Raw genomic sequence first — 13,602 nt, 5'->3', positions numbered from 1 at the left:
ACGTGGCTTTTCTTTTGCAGGATGGTTTTTCTGTCTGCTTCGGGCTGCCTTTCCGGGTACCGAAGAATCTGGCCAACCCAAACTGTGTCAAATGTTCCTATTCCTGTTTAAATATTGTTCCGATTGGCATGTTATGTTATGATTGTTATATTTCTTGCAGTGTTCTCCGTAATTACCCCATGATGCTATATGTAAACCACCCAGAGTCATATGAAAGGGCGGTGTTGTTGTTAGTTGCGAAGTCGTGTCCGACCCATCGCGCCCCCATGGACAATGATCCTCCAGGCCTTCCTGTCCTCTACCATTCCCTGGAGTCCATTTAAGCTCACACCAACTGCTTCAGTGACTCCATCCAGCCACCTCATTCTCTGTCGTCCCCTTCTTCTTTTGCCCTCGATCGCTCCCAGCATTAGGCTCTTCTCCAGGGAGTCCTTCCTTCTCATGAGGTGGCCAAAGTATTTGAGTTTCATCTTCTGGATCTGGCCTTCTAAGGAGCAGTCCGGGCTGTTCTCCTCTAGGACTGACCGGTTTGTTCGCCTTGCAGTCCAAGGGACTCGCAAGAGTCTTCTCCAGCACCAGAGTTCAGAAGCCTCAAGGAAGGGCGGCATAAAAATCCAAATAAATAAAATTTGATGCCGAAGCTACGACGAAAGGAGTAGAAAACGTGTGTGTGTGAGTGTGTGTGTGGGGCGCCAATTGTAAATGATCTCGCCGTCCCTCCTCTTCCGCAGGCTTCAGCTACCGTCACAATCCCCAAGGAACACCATCGCTTCGTGATCGGCAAGAGCGGCGAGAAGCTGCAGGAGCTCGAACTGAAGACGGCCACCAAGATCAACATCCCACGGCCCGAGGACCCCAGCAGCCAGATCAAGATCACGGGCACCAAAGAAGGCATCGAGAAAGCCCGGCACGAGATCTTGCTCATCTCTGCGGAGCAGGTGACCGGCCCGCCCGGAAGGGGGAGCCCGTGCCGTGACGAAGTTGTTCAGTGTACTATCTAAAATGAGGAGGGATTGCAAGAGTTTGCGGGGGTACCTAGCTGCTCGGCTGTTGCTCCCCTTTACGCCTGGCAAAGATTCGGGGTTGAAATGTTTTAGGAGGTGGGTTTGTCTTGGTCACCGACGGTGGGGAAACTTTGCACCTGAAGCCCGTGGGTCAGCTGGGGGGTTTGTTTGGAAGGGGGTGGAGAATAAAGACCGTAGGCACTGTTCCTCTGTTCCGTGGCAGGAGGGCCGACATTGGTGCATCGTGGGAGTTGAAAACCTGGTCATGGAATAATAGAGTTGGAAGGGACCTCCTGGGTCATCTAGTCCAACCCCCTGCACTATACAGGACAGTCACATCCCAGTCGCTCATCCACTGTACCTGCCACCCCCTTGAACCTTCACAGAATCAGCCTCTCCGTCAGATGGCTATCTGTTTAAAAATCTCCAAAGATGGAGAACCCACCACCTCCCGAGGAAGCCTGTTCCACTGAGAAACCGCTCTGACTGTCAGGAACTTTCTCCGGATGTTGAGACGGAATTTCCTTTGAATTAATTTCATCCCATTGGTTCTGTTCCATCCCTCTGGGGCAAGAGAGAACAACTATGCTCCATCCTCCATATGACACCCTTTTAAATACTGGAAGATGCTTATCAGATCCCCGCTTAGTCGACTCCTCTCCAGGTCTCTCTAATCTTGGAAGCCCTGACTACTCACCTGTTTTCCGCTTTGCGTTCCAGGATAAGCGGGCAGTGGAGCGCTTGTGCCTCGAGAAGGCCTTCCACCCCTTCGTCGCCGGCGCCTTCAACAAGGCGGTGCAGGAGATCATGCAGGAAACGGGGGCTCGCATCAACATCCCTCCGCCCAGCGTCAACAAGGACGAGATCATCATCACGGGAGAGAAGGAGCCTGTGGCCCAGGCGCTCCTGCGGATCCGCAAGATCTATGAGGATAAGGTGAGCACCCCAGGGCACTTCGAAGGGGAGGAGACCTGAAGAATTCTCCTGCAACTTATGCTTAAGTTTTTTTTTTTTGGGGGGGGGGGAATGAGGCAGGGGAAGTGTGCTGCAGATTAAGAGTAGTCAGCCTGTGGTCCTCCAGATGTTCAGGGACTACAATTCCCACGAGCCCCTGCCAGGGTTTGCTGGCAGGGGCTCATGAGAATTGTAGTCCATGAACATCTGGAGGACCACAGGCTGACTACCCGTGCTGTAGATAGCCTGAGTGTGCCGTTGTTGATCCTGAAGCTGGCATCACAGGACTAAGGATCTTCACTGTGTGGCCGAAAGCCCTCTGCTATTTCGTGGCTGGCCCCACCTCGTCCAGCACTCAATGTGTGGTTGTGCCCTGCCGCATAGAATTCCGACCACTGGACCGGGTTAAAGAAGCCCCTGCAGTTTGGCAGGGGTGTTGGAGGGCCCTCAGCCCTGAGTGAGTCCAAACCGTTCCTCGTAGCCTAAAACAGCATCTCGGCTGCTTTCTCTCCCCCTCCGCAGAAGCGCAAGACGACCACCATCTCCGTGGAAGTGAAGAAGTCCCAGCACAAGTACATCATCGGCCCCAAAGGCAACACCTTGCAAGAGATCTTGGACGCCACCGGAGTCTCCGTGGAGATGCCGCCCCTCGAAAGCAGCTCGGAAACGATCATCCTCCGCGGAGAGCCCGACAAGCTGGGTCCGGCTTTGACTCAGGTCTACGCCAAGGTAAGGGACGCCTGCCGCCGTGGTCCTTTCGGACTCTGACAGAACCCAGGACGTTGGGTGGTCTCGAACCGCAAGGGGAGGGAGTGGCTTGGCTGCCTTGGAGAGATTTCAAAGAGGGCGAGGTGGCCTGTATGTTCCCCTGAGGGCTTATGTACATTTAGCGGCACCTAGAGGCAGAACGCAGGCATTACAAAGCCCCAGAAGCAGAAGGGAAATGCCTCTGTTGCTGGCTACAGAGGCTGGGCATTTACATCTCTGCCCCCACCCCTAGGTCAGTCTGCTCTGCAGGTAGGGGGCATTTGGCTGTCAATCTTGGAGGGTTTGGCGAGGGGGCGGTATCAGGGTTTCATTGATGTATGAAATTTTATACTTGTAAGCCGCCACGAGTCTCTTGAGAGTGGTGGGATATAAATCCAAAATTAAATAGATGCCTCTTTAAACGAAAACCCGCCATACTAATCCAGGTAGATAGGCCCAGGAAGGCCGCCGCATGCATCTGCTTTCCCTTGACCCTCCTCTCTCTCTCTTACTCCCCCAGGCGAAGAGTGTGATGGTAGCTGAAGTAACGGCCCCGGCTTGGTTACATCGGTTTATAATCGGAAAAAAAGGGCAGAACATTGGTAGAATTACCCAGCAGCTACCTAAGGCAAGTGGGCTCAGCCGAAAGGGAACAGAAATGCTGTAGATGTACAACTTGAAGAGTTTGGGGTTTTAGTACACCAGTGAGGAGCCCGTGAAACTTGTAGGAGAGGCAGTGTCTGGAGTCCGCTCTGCCCCTGGAGCGGCTTCCGATGACAGCCGCTGCTGGCTCTGGAGAAGGATTTAACTCCCCTTTGTATCATTTTAAACCAGCCTTTCTCTCAACCACAGTTTTATGATGGATAGCAGAGGCAGCCTTGTAAATAAAGGCTGGGAAATGTTGCAAAGTTTCTTTGTCCATATGTTTACCGTCACTGTACATTACATTGGATGCACACCGTCACTGTGCATCCAATGTAAGACAGGTACGTTTTTCAGAGCGTACCTGTCTTACACTGGAAGCCTGTTCGCACGCTGAAAAGCTAACCGATTTAGGTAGATTCAAGCAGGTAGCCGTGTTTGTCTGAAGCAGCAGAACAAATTTGGGGTCCAGAGCACCTTTAAGACTCAAGGATCTCCCTTCTTCCTCTGCCAGCCTGTTTAAAGCACCGGTCACCTGTTTTTAGGTTCACATCGAATTCACAGATGGAGACGAGAAGATCACCTTGGAGGGACCTACCGAAGAGGTGGAATTGGCTCAGATGCAGATACAGGAGATCATTCGGGATCTGGTGAGCGCTCGGTCGGCTTCTTCCCCTCCCTGCTGCACAGTTATTCGTCCTTTCCCTGGGAAGGCAGGTTGTTTACATAGCACAGCTGTGCTCATGGCAATGAGGGCTGGGCGTTGGAGCGGTGCTCTTTCACCCAACAAGAACGCTCGGTAGCTTTGCTGTCTTCCAGCCGAGTGTTTCCCCACCATTGAGAAACGGTGCCTCTGTCTCCTCTCCTGCTTTTGCAGCTCGGTCGAATGGATTTCACCGAAGTGCTCATAGATCAGCGGTTCCATCGCCATCTGATAGGGAAGAACGGAGCCAACAGTGAGTCTTTGCGTGTCCCTGGCTTTTCTCCTAAATCTCAGCCGCTAGGGCTCTTGGTGTACGTTTGCGTGAATCTTGTGTGCGTGTTCTGTGCAGCGCTTTGGAAATCTTTGCATGAGTGACGCCCAGAAGGCATATCACAATATAAAATACATAGCCAAGTATGTACAGTAGTTATGCAGGCAGATTGGACACTGCCCCCTCAGTGCTAACGTCTACGTTTTCAGTCTGCTCAATCACAGCTGGGGACAGTACAAAGAGCTCTGTCACATCTACCCAGAAAGCACGATGCTCACATTCCTGTGACAGAGGAGAATAGTTTGGCAGGCCACGCCACAATCAGATGGGGGCGTTTTGCCCCAATTAAACAGCAGCCCTGCACAACTGCCAAAGCCTGTTTGTATCCCTGCACCTCTTTGACATGTGCTTGGTCCACAAGAGGGAGAAGAGAGTATTTCTCTCTCTCTCTCTCTCTCTCTCTCTGTGTGTTTCTTTGATACCATTTCCAATCACATTTCGGCAGTCAACCGCATCAAGGAGCAGTACAAAGTCTCCGTCCGCATCCCCCCCGACAACGAGAAAAGCAACCTGATCAGGATCGAGGGGGACCCTCAAGGGGTCCAGTTGGCCCGCAAGGAATTGCTGGAGATGGCAGCTCGCATGGTAAGGGGGCAGGGGCTGCCTGCTCTTGGCATCGCCGGGATCGCTTAAGGAAGGGGATTTGGGGCGTGGGCCACAGACAGAAACGTCAGCGAAAGACTTAGATGGACTACGTTTTGGCTCTTAGAGCCAGCTTGGTGCAGCGCTTAAGAGCCGGGGCCTCTAATCTGGAGAGTCGGGTTTGATTCCCCGCTCCTCCACACTCAGCCACCCTGCTAGCAAGGTCATGGGAAAGGGTGCTTGCCGCCCCAGGCTTCCTTACGCCCAAGTCCCAGCCGTAGACGTGACCCATGCTGTGGTCTCAGGACTGTTCCTGACCGTCTGTGGGCTTCTCCTCCTAGGAGAACGAACGCACAAAAGACTTGATAATCGAGCAGCGCTTCCACCGGACGATCATTGGGCAGAAAGGCGAGAAGATCAAGGAGATCCGGGACAAGTTCCCCGAGGTAGGACTGGACAGATCTGGTTTCTGGAGTTTGCCAGCAACTTGACTGGAGATCTATGGTAGAAAAGTGCTTTTGACTTGCCTCCATGTAGCTATTCTTAACTTCCTCAGTGGTCTCCCATCCAAGTACTGAACCCCAGAAGTTGATGTGATTATGCAGAATACAATTGGGAAGCATCGCTGTGCACAGGCCCACCCCTGTCACTCCTCCAGGCCCATCACTGGCCTTTTTGGGAGGGGGGATAGGTCAACGGGACTATCATGTTGTTGATGTTAGTTGCGAAGTCGTGTCCGACCCATCGCGACCCCGTGGACAATGATCCTCCAGGCCTTCCTGTCCTCTACCATTCCCCAGAGTCCATTTAAGCTTACACCGACTGCTTCAGTGACTCCATCCAGCCACCTCATTCTCTGTCGCCCCCTTCTTCTTAGGACTATCATAAGGTAAAGGTATCCCCTGTTCAAGCACCGGGTCATGTCTGACCCTTGGGGTGACGCCCTCTAGTGTTTTCATGGCAGACTCAATACGGGGTGGTTTGCCAGTGCCTTCCCCAGTCATTACCGTTTACCCCCCAGCAAGCTGGGTACTCATTTTACCGACCTCGGAAGGATGGAAGGCTGAGTCGACCTTGAGCCGGCTGCTGGGATCGAACTTTCAGACGGCTGCCTTACCAGTCTGCGCCACAAGAGGCTCTTTAGGACTATCATATCACCCATTAACAATTTTTTAAAAAATATATTAAAAAATCAGTTCACTCCTTCACGTTCAGGAAATTCTTCCAGGGCCTTCACAAGACCCTGGTTGAGAAAGCTCGGCATAGAAGCTGATGCCATCCCCCAAGGTTGGCTCTGGGATTCAGAGGTTTCGTTGCCTCTGAATGCGGAGGTTCCCTTTAATTGCCCTGGCTAGTAGCCACTTTTAGACCTGCCCTCGATGGGCCTGTCGATTCCCCTTTCGAAGCTCTGTCTGCCTGTCAGAACACAAGGCCCAACTTCCACACCGAAAAATGTCTGAGCTCTGTAAGCGAAGCCGCAGTTCTCGGTCTGCTTCAAGCCGGAAAGCGTTAATTGGTGGATAACCACTAATATTGCGACCAGCGAATCCAAAAGAGGATCCATTCCAGCCTGCAGTGCTGATCACGGTCCCGCCCTCCAGGTGATCATCAACTTCCCGGACCCTTCCCAGAAGAGTGACATCGTGCAGCTGCGCGGCCCCAAGAACGAGGTGGAGAAGTGTGCCAAGTACCTTCAGAAAGTCATAGCTGAACTGGTGGGTTCCGTCAGGGTGTCCTGACTCTGCATTTCCTTCTCAGAGTGGGGGGCTGCTCTTTAAGGGCGCTCGGGCACCTCTTGTACAGCCCAGCGGTCGGAAGAGCCAAAGGGAAGGGGGAAAGGCAGATCTCTGGCGTCTTCTCTGGGGAGAGAGCCAAACATCTCCAGTTGACCTGGACTAGCAAGCCAGGGATCTGGTGTCCAAGGGAGACGTAGAGCAGGTCCCTGGCATTTCCCGTGCCGTTTGCAGAGCAAGCCAAAACTGCAGGTTGCAGCTGTTGAGCCAAAGCTGAATGAACCAACCTGGTTTCTGTGTGCTCAGTGGTCTCCCTCAAGCCAGGAACAGCCACCCCTTCCCCGAACTGATCATGTGTTTTTCCCCCCGACACCAGATCGAGAACAGTTTCTCCATCCCCGTCCCCATCTTCAAGCAGTTCCACAAGAACATCATCGGGAAAGGAGGCGCCAACATCAAAAAGGTAAATATGTGAGACACCCCCCCTCCCCCGCCACACCCCAAAGCCCTTTTGCTCTGAGTTTTAAAGAATCGGTTTTCTGGATGGGGTGTGTCCGCACGTACTCAAGCAGTGTTTTGCTAAGGAAGGAGATGGCTTCTGAATTTTCGAGGTCTCCACCAGGTAGGATTGGATGGGTCAGGCCCACTATCCTGGAGTCCTGGGTGCAGTTCTGGAGGATGCGGGCAAAGTGGGGAGGGTGCAGAGGAGAGCGATGAGGATGATCCGGGGCCTGGGGACCTAATCCTAGGAGGAAAGGCTGAGGGACTTGGGAATGTCCAGCCTGGAGAAGAGGAGATGGAGAGGGGACAGGATGGCTCTCTTGAAGTATTTGAAAGGTTGGCACTTGGAGGAGGGCAGGGAGCAGTTCCTGTTGGCAGCAGAGGGCAAGATTCGCAGTAATGACTTTAAACTAAGTCTAGAACGGTACCAGAAAATTGTTCACAGCCAGAGTAGTTCAGCAGTGGAATGGGCTGCCTAAGGAGGTGGGAGCTCCCCCTCACTGGTGGTCTTCAAGCAGCAGCTAGACAGATCCTTCTCCTGGATGCTTCAGGCTGATCCTGTCTGGCCCCTTCCCATTCTGGGATTCTATCCTGTATTTCACCCAGAATGCTGCAATGTAGAGAGCCAACACAGGTCTCTGCTCTGTGTTCCCCAGAATTTTTTGCTATAGATGCCGAGGGAGAGAGGAAACAGGGTACTTCTGTGTGGCAGGTCCCTCGAAAAGGAAGCTTCTCGACCCACGCAATGTAGGGAGGACTTTGTGACCTATAGGCTGAGTCACCGCTGCTAGTGCAGAACCGGGAGTCCTGCTTGACACGGCTTCCGGGCCCAGCATGTCGAAAGGGTCACAGAAGCGCTTCCTTTTCGAGAGTTGGTTGAGCTGCCAGGCCTCCGGGTCCAGGTTTGATACTGTCTCTTCACAATAGATTCGAGAGGAAACCAATACCAAGATTGACCTCCCCACAGAAAACAGCAACTCGGAGGTGATCCTGATAACCGGGAAGAAGGCCAACTGTGAAGGCGCCCGGGACCGGATCCTGGCCATCCAGAGGGAGCTGGTGGGTGTGTGTGACGCAGCTTCCTCTCTAGCTTCCCCTCCCCTGCCCCTGAATCCCTAAATCCCCAAGAGAGCCAGCGTGGTGTGGTGGTTAAAGTGGCCTGTAATCTGGAGAACCAGGTTTGATTCCCCCACTGCTCCATGTGAAGCCAGCTGGGTGACCTTGGGCTAGTCACAGTTCTCTGGGAGCTGTTCCCGCAGAGCTTTCTCACAAGTGAGCTCTCTCAGCCATTTCTCAAACCAAGAGAGGGGCTTTTTGTAGCCCGCCTTTCCTCTCCTCCTTTCCCTCCCCCTCTCAGGCGAACATCAGAGAGGTGGACGTGTCCATCCCGGCCAAGCTGCACAACTCGTTGATCGGGGCCAAGGGCCGGCTGGTGCGCTCCATCATGGAGGAGTGTGGCGGGGTGCACATTCACTTCCCTTCCGAGGGCTCGGGGAGCGACAAGGTCACGATCCGAGGGCCCGGGGAGGAGGTGGAGAAAGCGAAGCGCCAGCTGCTGCAGCTCGCCGAGGAGAAGGTACTGGAGACCTCCATGGAAACGGGCTTCGTTTTTTCGTTCAGGATCTTTTATTTTGTCTAGAAATCCCCCACCCCCCAAAAAACAGTTAATGTGAACATTTCACTCAGAGCAGCCTTCTTGAGCCTGAAGGCTCCTTGGACTTTGGACGCAGGGTGGTCCTAGGAGGTGGGGCCTTCACAGTGAAGATTCTCTGTGGGTGCTGAAGCAAGCTTTTAAAAATCTCGGGGAGTTGCCATCTGCCGGGAAAGGGCCCGTCCCGTGCGGGCGACTCCTTCGGCACCCTCTGATTCTCCCTTCTCCCCTCTGCCTCTTTTCTCCCCCTTCAGCAAATCAACAACCACTCGGTGGAGTTGCACGCCAAGCTGGAGTACCACAAGTTCTTGATCGGACGTGGCGGTGCCAACATCCGCAGAGTGAGGGACCGGACGGGCGCCCGTATCATCTTCCCCTCTCCCGATGACAGAGACCAAGAGCTCATCACCATTGTGGGGAAGGAGGAAGCCGTACAGCAGGCCCAGCATGAGTTGGAGAGCCTCATCCGCAACCTGGTAGGCCATGGAAAAGCCACGGAAAAGGCTGTCCCCGGGGGCATAGGGCCGAACCGGCTGGGCATTGGAAAGGATGGAGGATTTAGGATTTTGTTCCTGCCCCTTGTTGATCAAATAACTTCTAAAGCATAAAGTTAAAACGACACAAAATGAAACTTATAAGAATAGGTGGGTCGCCGTGTTGGTCTGAAGGAGCAGAGCTTTATTGAAGACATAAGTTTAACACTTTCTCGGAAACAGTGAAGTGAGAATTAAAGATCTACCCATGTAGGCAGAGGGTGAGCCATAAATTAGTATGTGGCATTTTTTGATTTATTTATTGGATTTATGTGGCTGCTACTCCTGGCCAACCACCTCGCCGTGGCTTACAACGTAATAAAGATGTTTAACGGATTCAAGGGCCTTACAGGAATAACAAGCTAGGTTAATAAGGTTCCCCATTTGTTGGGGTTCGACTTGGGATGGGGACAGGACATCACAAAGGAAATAATTTTGGAAACTCACGGATGTATCCCCAAATGTGGAATACTCAAGAGTAACTAACGGAGACCTTGTCGGATCGCAAAAGATAAGGGAGGGAAGGTAATATGAAAAAGTAAAAAAGGCTTCTGGCTTTATCTATAATAAAGATATATCAAATTACTTACCAGTTACGCTATGATTATATAAAAGAAAGTCCTTTTTTTCTGTAATCTCGTCTCCGCCCAAACCCATCTTCATAACCTGGCTGAATGAGATCCGGCCCCTCTGGGACCTTCGCCAGTTCTGCAGGGCCCGTCAGACAGCTGTTCCTCCAGCCTACAGTTGAGGCCAGGAAATAAAAGCCTGACCTCCCTTGAATGGTTAGGAGGAGGAAGCTCGAGACGGCAGCCTCTGTTTTCTCCCTTGCCCAGGACAACATCATCGAGGATTTGATGCTGGTGGAGCCCAAGTACCACCGTCACTTCGTGGCACGCCGGGGCCACGTCCTGCGAGAGATCGCCGAGGAATACGGGGGCGTGATCGTGAGCTTCCCCCGGACCGGCGTCCAGAGTGACCGCGTGATGCTCAAGGGGGCCAAGGACTGCGTGGAGGCGGCCAAGAAGCGCATCCTAGAGATCATAGGAGACCTGGTAAGTGCGCCTTCGGGACCAATAGCCTGGAAAGACTTCCTCTATCCGTTCTCGCTTCCGGAGAGTGGTTGGGAGCCGTGGCTTCTAATTCAGAGGGGGGGCTTGTGGGTGTGTCAAGCAGCTTCCTCTCTAGCCGTTCCCCCACCGTCCCTGAATGCCCAAGAACCAGTGTCCCCATCCCTAAATCCCCAAGAGTGCCACGATGGTGAAGCAGTTAAAGAAAGGCGGCCTTGAACCTGGAGAACCAGGTTTGATTTCCCCCACTTCTCCACGTGAAGCCAGATGGTTGAACCTTGGGCCAGGTGCAGTTCTCTTAAAGCAGTTCTCAAAGCAGTTCCCTTAGAGCTCTCTCTGCCCCACCTACCTCACAGGGTGTCTGTTGTAGGGAGAGGAAGGGAAATGTGTAAGCCACTTAGGGTCTCCTTTGAGTAGTGAAAAGTAGGTTATAAAAACCAACTCTTGACTGGAGGTGCCGGGGATTGAACCGGTGACCTTCTGCACTGAGCCGCTACTGCCCCTTCCCATCCCACTCAGCACTCTTAATGCTTCATCTCCCGACCCATGCGCAGGAGGCCCAGGTGGTGCTGGAGTGCGTCATCCCGCAGCGCTTCCACCGTGTCGTCATGGGAGCCAAAGGTTACCGGGTGCAGCAGATCACTCGAGAACACGACGTGCAGATCAAGTTCCCGGAGCGAGACGACAATCCAGGTGGGGGGGACGGAGGGAGCGGCAAGACCAGCAGCAGCCCCCCCCAGTCCTGAGGGTGAATGTGGGGTCCCTTGCAGGGAGCTCTCCCCCCCCCCTTCCCTCCCTTTCTCCCTCCCGCCCCAAATCTCTCCTGTTCGCACCCACCAGGTTCAGAAGCACAGCCTCAGGAAAACGGGGACCTCAGCCCCGAGCCGGACATCACCCCCCGCAAATGCGACGTCATCCTAATCTCGGGGCGCAAGGAGAAATGCGAGTCGGCACGGGCGGCATTGCTGGTAGGGATCCTGCAGCATTCGCCCGGGTGGGAGGAGAACCACTCAGTAAGAGAGTCAACCGAGCTGATGGGTTGGAGATTTCAGTCCCAGTCGTTGGGAGAAGGCCCCTGAGGGTCCCTGACTTGATCTCGCTTCTTGAGGGCTGCTTCAAGGAGGCTGGACTGAGATTCTTCCAATCTTGTGCTTATGCCATAATTCTGATGCTGTCCTCCTGGCCCACTAGGCTCTGGTTCCCGTCACCGTGGACGTCGATGTCCCCTTTGACCTGCACCGCTACATCATCGGGCAGAAGGGAGCCGGCATCCGCAAGATGATGGAAGAATACGAGGTACGGGTGAGGCCATCGGGGAAGTGGTACCTGTGAGCTCACGCACAAACACGGAACATGTTCAGACCTGGATAAATAAATAGTCATGGGCACAAGTGAGTGTGTCTTCTCTAGCAGGGGAAAACCAAAAGCAAACTTCCCTTTGAGAGAAGAAAACGAGTTGGTTTTTATACCCCGCTTTTCTCTGACCGAAGTAGTCTCAAAGTGGCTTACGATCAGTTAGTGTAAATTCCATTTCTCTCTCCCTCTCTCTCACTCTCTGAGAGCTGATCGATCACGGGAGTCACTGAAAATGATTAGCCATATGCCACACTGTGGCTTTCTGTAGCTTTGTGATTTGAGGGATAATGGAGGGATGGTGATGCGTGAACATTGCCAGGGACGGGGTCCCACAAACAGGATACCACGCCAGGGGAGGTTCTGTCCTCATTTGCCCCTGGCCGGGCTGGTAAGAAGGCCGGGGACGCAGGAAAAGATTTGTGGAGCAGGATTGGCCGGCTTCCGAAGGGAGCAGGCAGGTGCCCCGGTTAACGGAGCCAGGTAGAGCTTTAAGTGATCTGACCTGGATAGCCCAGGCTGGCCTGATCTCATCAGGTCTCGGAAGCTAAGCAGGGTCAGCCCTGATTTATACTTGGATAGGCCTTGTGTTGCTACACAGGAGGAGGAAAGGGCAACAACTCCTCTGAATGCCTCTCGCCCTGAAACTTCAGTGAGGTTGCCATAAGAGCTGTTAAGTTGTTAAGAGCAGAGTAATCAGAAGAACCGGGTTTGATTCCCCATTCCTCCTCCTCATGCAAACAGCTGGGTGACTTTGGGCTAGACTTAGTTCTCTAAGAACTGTTCTTGCAGAGCAGTTCTCTCAGAGCTCTCTTGGCCCCACCTGCCTCACAGGGTGTCTCTTGTGGGGGGAGGAAGGGAAAGGGGTTAGGACTGAGGTGCATTGGCTGTATCCTCCAGTGGGGAACGGAAGGTAGACACTCCCCCCCCCCCAAAACAGAGCTGAACTACCTGTGAGAGATGAGGGGGAGCTAAACAAGGTGGGCTTGGATCCCTTGAGTGTCTTCCATTCATGCTGCCCCTCTCATCTCATCCAAAGAGCCCTCTGCTGGCAGAAGCTGGTTTTGAATTGCTGTAATGTTAATTGCTGTTTTTTTTTTCATGCCTGCTTTTTACGACTCAAGAGGAGTCTGAAAGCGGCTTGCTATTTAACCCTTTGCTTCACGGTCCCCAGGTGAACATCTCCGTACCCCAGCCCGAGCAGCAGTCTGACCTCATCAAGATCACAGGCCTGGTCTCTAATGTGGAGCGAGCCCGGGCCGGCCTCTTGGAGAGGGTGAAGGAGCTTCAGGCGGAACAGGAAGATCGGGTACTGCCTGAGCGTAGCGTGTCTTAACCCCTGAATGCTTAGCTCCCACTGGACAAAAAAGCCCTTCAGCCAATCTAACTCCTGGGTGGTGTTGGTGTGTTTTTTAATGTTGTCACAGGCATTACGAGGCTTCAAGCTCACGGTGAGCGTGGAGCCCAAGTACCACCCAAAGATCATCGGCAAGAAGGGGGCGGTCATCTCCCAGATCCGGAAGGACCACGACGTCACGGTCCAGTTCCCGGACAAAGGGGACGAGAATCAGGTGGGTCCCTCCCTCTCCAGTTCGGCTCCGGGTTATGGGCCCAGCTTCCTGAAATGTAGACAGCCTTTGGTCATTGGAGATTGGCTCGAGACAAGCGGACGGACCTCTGGCTTTGCGTTGTGTGCGTGAGTGTGTGTTTGGCTGTGTGCAGCCAATCCGTTATTCCCTGGCGCAAAAGCAAGACTTTCAGGTATAAGAAATAATGTTTGACTTGTATATGTAGACAC

The 13,602-nt window shown here is 53.3% G+C and overlaps 1 protein-coding gene across 4 annotated transcripts in view; it reads left to right on the top strand.

Annotated features, from left to right (window-relative positions):
* Positions 1–13,602, top strand: part of LOC143825733 (vigilin-like) — a 34,731-nt gene that overhangs the window by 16,987 nt on the left and 4,142 nt on the right. For all 4 annotated transcript variants that reach the window (XM_077314003.1, XM_077314005.1, XM_077314006.1 and 1 more), the window contains 19 exons: positions 732–938; positions 1,725–1,940; positions 2,481–2,687; positions 3,226–3,333; positions 3,893–3,997; positions 4,225–4,303; positions 4,827–4,966; positions 5,305–5,409; positions 6,565–6,678; positions 7,073–7,159; positions 8,125–8,256; positions 8,555–8,773; positions 9,103–9,324; positions 10,218–10,436; positions 11,006–11,144; positions 11,292–11,419; positions 11,643–11,747; positions 12,979–13,113; positions 13,232–13,375. In XM_077314003.1, the coding sequence (XP_077170118.1) occupies positions 732–938; positions 1,725–1,940; positions 2,481–2,687; positions 3,226–3,333; positions 3,893–3,997; positions 4,225–4,303; positions 4,827–4,966; positions 5,305–5,409; positions 6,565–6,678; positions 7,073–7,159; positions 8,125–8,256; positions 8,555–8,773; positions 9,103–9,324; positions 10,218–10,436; positions 11,006–11,144; positions 11,292–11,419; positions 11,643–11,747; positions 12,979–13,113; positions 13,232–13,375 (2,811 nt within the window). The remainder of the gene's footprint in view (positions 1–731; positions 939–1,724; positions 1,941–2,480; positions 2,688–3,225; positions 3,334–3,892; positions 3,998–4,224; positions 4,304–4,826; positions 4,967–5,304; positions 5,410–6,564; positions 6,679–7,072; positions 7,160–8,124; positions 8,257–8,554; positions 8,774–9,102; positions 9,325–10,217; positions 10,437–11,005; positions 11,145–11,291; positions 11,420–11,642; positions 11,748–12,978; positions 13,114–13,231; positions 13,376–13,602) is intronic.

Source organism: Paroedura picta, chromosome 16 (assembly GCF_049243985.1).
Source record: "Paroedura picta isolate Pp20150507F chromosome 16, Ppicta_v3.0, whole genome shotgun sequence".
NCBI classification, from domain to species: domain Eukaryota; kingdom Metazoa; phylum Chordata; class Lepidosauria; order Squamata; family Gekkonidae; genus Paroedura; species Paroedura picta.
Note: the sequence above shows the minus strand (reverse complement) of the source record. Positions and strands in the feature narration are given on the sequence as shown.